Source organism: Lutra lutra, chromosome 3 (assembly GCF_902655055.1).
Source record: "Lutra lutra chromosome 3, mLutLut1.2, whole genome shotgun sequence".
NCBI classification, from domain to species: Eukaryota; Metazoa; Chordata; class Mammalia; order Carnivora; family Mustelidae; genus Lutra; species Lutra lutra.
This window is the reverse complement of record NC_062280.1, coordinates 83,424,542-83,431,391: the sequence shown is the minus strand read 5'-3', so window position 1 is coordinate 83,431,391 and position 6,850 is coordinate 83,424,542. Positions and strand designations below refer to the sequence as shown.

The 6,850-nt window shown below is 46.2% G+C and overlaps 1 protein-coding gene across 1 annotated transcript; it reads left to right on the top strand.

The window, feature by feature from the left end:
* Nucleotides 1-445: 445 nt before the first annotated feature.
* On the top strand, nucleotides 446-1,059 carry LOC125095139 (ATP synthase F(0) complex subunit C2, mitochondrial-like). The gene has a single exon (XM_047721147.1). It carries the CDS (start codon nucleotides 461-463, stop codon nucleotides 896-898), a length of 438 nt encoding a protein of 145 aa, XP_047577103.1. The 5' UTR covers nucleotides 446-460; the 3' UTR covers nucleotides 899-1,059.
* The last annotated feature ends 5,791 nt before the right edge of the window (nucleotides 1,060-6,850 follow it).

Below are 6,850 nucleotides of genomic sequence, written 5' to 3'. Positions count from 1 at the left end.
TGCCTCTCTGTAGGCAGTTTACAACAGGGCTGTCTGCTTCTTCAGGGCCAGTGGGAGAATCTTCCTCCTCAATCTGATAATGCAGACTCTTATAAAACATAAGAATAAATAATATATAAACCAAAGGAGTAATATCTTGTCACCATCGGCCATATTAGAAGCAAGTCACAAATTTCACCTGGACTCAAGGAAAAGGGATTAATACATGGCTGTGGATTATTGAGACCGTGTAGGGCATGTCCACTGAAGTTGTGTCTAGTTTTTAGCTATTATGAATATTAGTGCACAAGTTTTTATGTGGACACATGTTATTACTTCTCTAGGGCAAATACCTAGGAGAGAAACTGCTGGATTGCAGTGCAGGCAAATATTTAACCTCATAAGAAAATGCCGAACAGGCCCTCTCTGTCTCCTCGGCCCTGGGAGCAGCTCTCCTGCTACAGCCCCTCATTCCCTGAAAATGTACGCCTGTGCAAAGTCCGTCTCCCCCCCGTTCTTGGTCAGGAGCACCTCTCAGCTGTTGAGCCGATCGCTGTCTGCAGTGGTGCTAAAACCACCCGAGACACTGACAGGTGAGGCACCTTATAAGGGCCTCAGCATCTTGGCAGCCCCACGTCCCCTGACCTCACTTATTCCTAGTCGAAGCTTCCAAACCAGCGCCTTATCAAGGGACATCGATACAGCAGCCAAGTTCATTGGGGCTGGGGCTGCCACGGTAGGGGTGGTTGGCTCTGGGGCTGGAATTGGGACTGTGTTTGGGAGCCTCATCATTGGTTATGCCAGGAATCCCTCTCTGAAGCAACAGCTCTTCTCCTATGCCATTCTGGGCTTTGCCCTCTCAGAGGCCATGGGGCTCTTTTGCCTGATGGTGGCCTTTCTCATCCTCTTCACCATGTGAAGGAGCCGTCTCCACCTCCCATAGGTCTTTCTCCCGTGTCTCGTCTGCCCTGTATAATCCTTTTCCTATACCTCCCCAGGCAGCCTGGGGAAAGTGGTTGGCTCAGGGTTTGACAGAGGGAAGACAAATAAATACTGTATTAATAAGAAAAAAAAAAAAAAGAAAGAAAATGCCAAACAGCTCTTCAAAACGGCTGTCATTTTACCCGCCCATCAGCAATGTCATCGAGTCCCAGCGGCTCCCCTTTTCTTTTTACTAATACTCGCTATTCTCTGTGTGTGTCATTTGAGCCACTTTCTACTGGATGTCAAATCTGCATTTTTAATAAGCTCTGTGGGTGATTCTTGCACATATTCAACCACTGCTCTGGTTGTGAGTCAGAGAGCGGCTGCTGAGGAGTCCTCATGACAGGTCCCTCAGAAGTCAGTCTGCAAACCTGACGGATCACCTGGATCCCAGGGAGCATTTGCTGAAAACGGATTCCCGGTCCTCCCCCAGACCTTCTGAACTGCCATCTCCTGGAGTATAATTTGGGAATCTGTATTTCCAAGAACCTTCTAGGTGATGTTTTGACCTGCTGAGGTTGAAAACCACGTCCATCACTGCTTCCAGACCTCACAGTTTCTCTGGTGTGCTACTTCCACAGAGAAAACTTGGATGCGGATCTGGGATGCTGAGATGGCGCCATAGCATTCTCCGCTTCATTCATAAACTCCGCGAGCACATTCACGTGCTCACTGGCTTCCTCTGTATCTTCTTGTGTTCATGACACAGCTTCCCCCGGAGAAAAGAATTTGGGGAATTGGAGCTCCAACGTTCGGCCTGACAAACAAGACTTATTTCTTATTAGAGGAAATTTTCACTCCAACTATAACTCCATAATCTCAAGTAATGAACCCCATTCCCTTTTCAGGAGGACATTGAGTTTCTTTAGGGAGCGATCGTTTGAAAAATACTTGCTAAGCTCATGCTATGTGGCAAGCATGGCGATGAGCGGGTAAGAACTGGACGGGCGCCAGAGGGGAGACAGACTGCTAAACCAGCAATCGTCATCCATCGCCTGACGGACGGACGATGCAGAGCTCTCTGGGACCACACAACAGGAGCACCCAACCTGAGGAAGGAGCGGCAAACACTCCTCCTGGCTTCTTCTCTAACCATCATCTTTTTTTTTTTTTTTTAGATTTTATTTATTTATTTATTTATTTGACAGAGAGAGATCACAAGTAGGCAGAGAGGCAGGCAGAGTGAGAGAGAGAGGGAAGCAGGCTCCCTGCCAGGCAGAGAGCCCAATGCAGGACTCAATCCCAGGACCCCTGAGATCATGACCTGAGCCGAAGGCAGGGGCTTAACCCACTGAGCCACCCAGGCACCCTCTAACCATCATCTTTTTAAAACCATGTTCATTTGAATAAATGCAACTGAACTCCTCTCTTTCTCACCAGCAGTCTTTTCCCTCAGGCCAGACTGAGGTCATCATCTGTCAGGGATGGTTGCATGGAGAAGGACCACCAGACAACCACAGGCCCCTGGAGTTGAGTCAGACGGAGGGACAGAGGACAGAGGCATGTGGCCGGTGATGCACTCGAATGTGGATAGTGAGTCTGTGACAAGATGAAGACCAGGAGTTAGGAGACTCTAGCTCTGCTGCTAGCTAATGTCTCTGAGAGTCACGTACCTTTGCTTCTTCCTAAAAGATAATTAAATGGTGTCTCAAGAACCTATATATGAAGATGTCTGAAGAGTCTGGGCATATAGGATAAACCTATTTTTAAATAGTGTACCACTGCCTTTAGATGATTTGCTTATTTTTTCCTCAACCTCAATCACCTTTTCAGGTATAATTCTTCTAAACTTCAGGATGCTACAGAGCATTCAAAAAAGTCTGGAAATACAGAGAAAATAAGGACTTACTGTATTTTTCCACGTGAAAAATCGGCCTTATTGTTTTACATTTGGAAGCTGTTTACCTGTGAAGGTGTCCGGAGATTGAAGGAAAACATATTGAGCTACAGTCTTGAAAAATGTAACTGATATGCTGTTTAAAAATAATCTATGCTGGGGCACCTGGGTGGCTCAGTTGGTTACAGGTCCCACTCTTGATTTTGGCTGAGGTCACAATCTCAGAGTTGTGAGATCAAGCCCTGCATTGGGCTCCATGCTGGGTGTGGAGCCTACTTAGGATTCTCTCTCCTCCCTCTTCCTCTGCCCCTCCCCTATGCTTAAAAAAAAAAAAAAAAATCTGTGTTATGTTGCCCAACATTTCAAACACCTTACACATTGTTCTTTGACTTCTCAAAGCAAGTGAAGACCTGAGGTCAGGGAGGTTACACAACTTGCCCAAACTCTCCCTTCAGCTCATTGGCAGAGCCAGGATTTAAAGCTCACCTAACTGAGGCCCAAGACCACCAGTTTGCCCCTTCAGGGCATCACCCTCGAGCTCTGACCGCCCCCCCCCCCATGGGGTTGTCAAGAGAGCACAACACATTCCTGATACCTTGACTGCAGCCTTATGCTGTTAAGTTATATCTATTCTATTAAGGCCTATCTCTTCACAGTGTGGGCTTCAGGAAAGTTTTGAGACACAGCGAAAGCTATGGATCCTCCCACCAGACGACTGGAATTTGCATTCAAGATCAAGGCTTGTGCCAGACCTCTGAGGGCCATCCTTGGATTATCTTGAGGATCACGACCCAAGTAAAGAACCACTTCTTTTGCCTGAAAAGCTCTTAACGACAAAGATAGAGGCCTCTGTTTCTGTACTTCCATCTAACTACAAGGCAGGGGCAGAGCAGAGCCATGGAAATGTTTGCTCTGACGTGAAAGTACATTAGAAACCGTTGGAGGGTGTGTAAGGAGTGAGGCAGAGGAAGACTTTCCAATAACAGTGAAGTTATGGAGTAAAGGCTCAAGAAATGGTTCCCCTTCCCCTTCAACAGAGTCTGTGCACTCACAAGAGCACAGCCACGAGGCCGTAGCTTGTTGGTCGTCCATTCCATGGCCGTACCACTGCCACCGTCCCTGTGCCTGTGAATGTGTGCTGGGCATGCACTCCGGCCAGTACTGTCCCTTGTGGTGGCGGCCCAGGGGAGCCCAGGGACATGAGCGTGGGAGTCTCTCCCACAAGGTACCCAGAAGCCGGAAAAGCTTTATGCCCTTCCTGCTGTCCAAGGAGACACCAACCCTCTTTGAGGTGCTCCTCTAATTTTTATTGCTGAGAGTCCGAAGCCTCTGTTATCTTTAATTTGCCAGGAAAATGCACAATATTAAACCAAATCCTTCTTAATATAGAAAGTTCACTCCCTCCAAGTTCAGAAAATATGTTGAGAATGAATCCGTATCAAATTTCCCTTCTGAGCCCTGCCCCCTCCCCTCCCCCCTCTTCCCCATCTCCCTCCCACTATCACCCCAGCATTCCCTGCTGTGCCATATACACCCCATCCTGAGGGCTTCATTGTCCCTTGGATGAGCATTTCTGATAAACAGAAACAAGCAAGGCATTCAGCTCACATAGACATCTTCTATCTTTCCTTGAGGTGCTCATTTACTAATGAATGCCTCCCTCAGGCTTCACGGACAGTGAAGGTAAACACAGGATTGGGAACCAGGAAGTGAATTACTGATCCTTTGGGCACAAGTATCTTAATGAAGTAAGAATGAGCCAGCAACCAGCCCTATGTTTGGAAAGTTATTTCTGAGCTACCTTGTCTACATCTTTAATAAAAATGTTCTGTGTGGTCTGGTACCAGATCAAGTTGACAACTGCCACGGGAGGAGATTTCAGAAGACACAAGGAGTGCATCACTCATTCACACAATCAACACTTTGAAGTACCTATTGTGAGCTGGGTACTGTGCAAAGTGTGGATGCCATGAGCTTGGGGTCTCATGGAGACACACACGTATGGAAGCGGATAGGAGGAGCACTGCTCTCAGGCAGGGTGGCTAATGCTGGGCCATAGGTGAAAGCTCTGTAGGAATTAACCTAAAAGTATTGTGGAGGAGTGGTGTGAAGGCCCCTTTTGTGGGAGTTTCTCTTATGCCCTCCATTTATTCATTTATTTAACAAATATTTATTTGTGTCAGTCACTATTCTGGGTGCTGGGAATAAAGAGGTAAATAAGGGGAGCCTGGTGGCTCAGTGGGTTAAAGCCTCTGCCTTCGGCTCAGGTCATGATCTCAGGGTCCTTGGATCGAGTCCCGCATCAGGCTCTCTGCTCAGCAGGGAGCCTGCTTCCTCCTCTCTCTCTCTGCCTGCCTCTCTGCCTACTTGTGATCTTTCTCTGTCAAATAAATAAATAAAATCTTTAAAAAAAAATAAAAAATAAAAGAGGTAAATAAGATCAGGCAAGTGCTTGCCTCAAGGAACTTAGAGCCTGGGGACAGGAGAAAGAGGTAATAAATCATTTTTTAAAAAACAATGCAATTTTATTTTATTTTTTTAAAGATTTTATTTATTTATTTATTTGACAGAGAATGCAAGTAGGCAGAGAGGCAGGCAGAGAGAGAGAGAAGCAGGCTCTACACTGAGCAGAGAGCCCGATGCGGGGCTCGATCCCAGGACCCTGGGATCATGACCTGAGCTGAAGGCAGAGGCTTTAACCCACTGAGCCACCCAGGCGCCCCCAAAAAACAATGCAATTTTAGATAATAAGAACTAAGGAGGAGATAAAGTGATAGGGAGTTGGAGTGCAAGTGGCTTATTGGTTCCTCTAGACTGGGTGGTCAAGAGAGGGTCCATGAGGACGCAACATTTTAACTCAGGTGCATGTTCTATAGTATTTTTTTCCCTCAGAATTCTTATTCAGGATAAAACACACACATATACACGTATGAACTTTAGTCCTGTCAGACCAATCAAATGAAAAAAATTCTTTAATGCAAGTTTAAATTCAGAGGCCATTTTCACTGCATACTTACACATTTATATTAGACGTATCAGTCACAGTACCCACCATCATTAATAGGACGACTGGCAGTCTCCTAACAACGTCTATTACCTGCCTCATCTCCTGCCCCCAAGTGAGAGACCGCCAAGACTGCTATGTTTTGAACCACATGATCCTATTCCTGGGTTACAACTGGCTGTGCCCAAGGGCATACAATCTTCAGGATATCCAGAAACATAGGCAAAAACTCACGGGGCTGCCAAATTCTCTCCCAGAACCTGGAATGAAGAAACACTTGGTGACTGATGTAGCGGGCTAAAATGGCGCCTTGAGAGAAATGGAAAGGTACAGTTGGATCCATACACGACCAGAGAAGTTAAAGAGAAGCAGAAACTGTGAGCAAGATGAGGAAGCCAAAATTCTGAGAAAGCAAAAATGAGAAGATGGTGGCTCAGACCTACAATGAGTAGCTGAATGGCCCCCGAACACAGCCCACCTGTGTGCAGCTGGAGAACTTCCTCCTCTCCATCTCACTATTCTAATTCCTGCTCTTCCTACCACAAGGGTATTTGGCTTTTTCTGGGTTCCCACCAGCAGCAGAAGCACTGCTCCCAAAACACATATGTTGAGGTAACTTGAGTGCGTCTCTGTCACTAAAACTATTTATAGTCTTTTTTTGAATGATGTAATTGTGGTGTGATTGAAGCTTATTAAACACGCACACACACAGCTTTTTTGGGCCTGCTTCCTGGATGTGAGGGAAGGGAGGTGGCTGTATTCTCACTCCCTCAGATGTGTCTTCTAGAAGTCCACTCACACCCTCCAAAGAAAGACCTGGCACGTTCTTGCTTGCTCTTCTACAGAGGGACAGGTTACTTTTGTGGGTCTGTGACAGCTTTAAGAGATTTGAAGTTCATTGACCCCAAATAACAAGAACACTATGCAATTACTCCCCAGCTTCATAAAGTTAATTTTATTCTGATGAACTCTTATCAGGGAGCAGTTGTTCCCTAAAAATCATTTCTGAGAAAGATTAAGTATTGGCTATCTCCCTAGAGAGAACT

What these genes read in the sequence shown, in the direction of transcription:
- LOC125095139 (XM_047721147.1), top strand. Translation starts at nt 461, where the DNA reads ATGTACGCCTGTGCAAAGTCCGTCTCCCCCCCGTTCTTGGTCAGGAGC.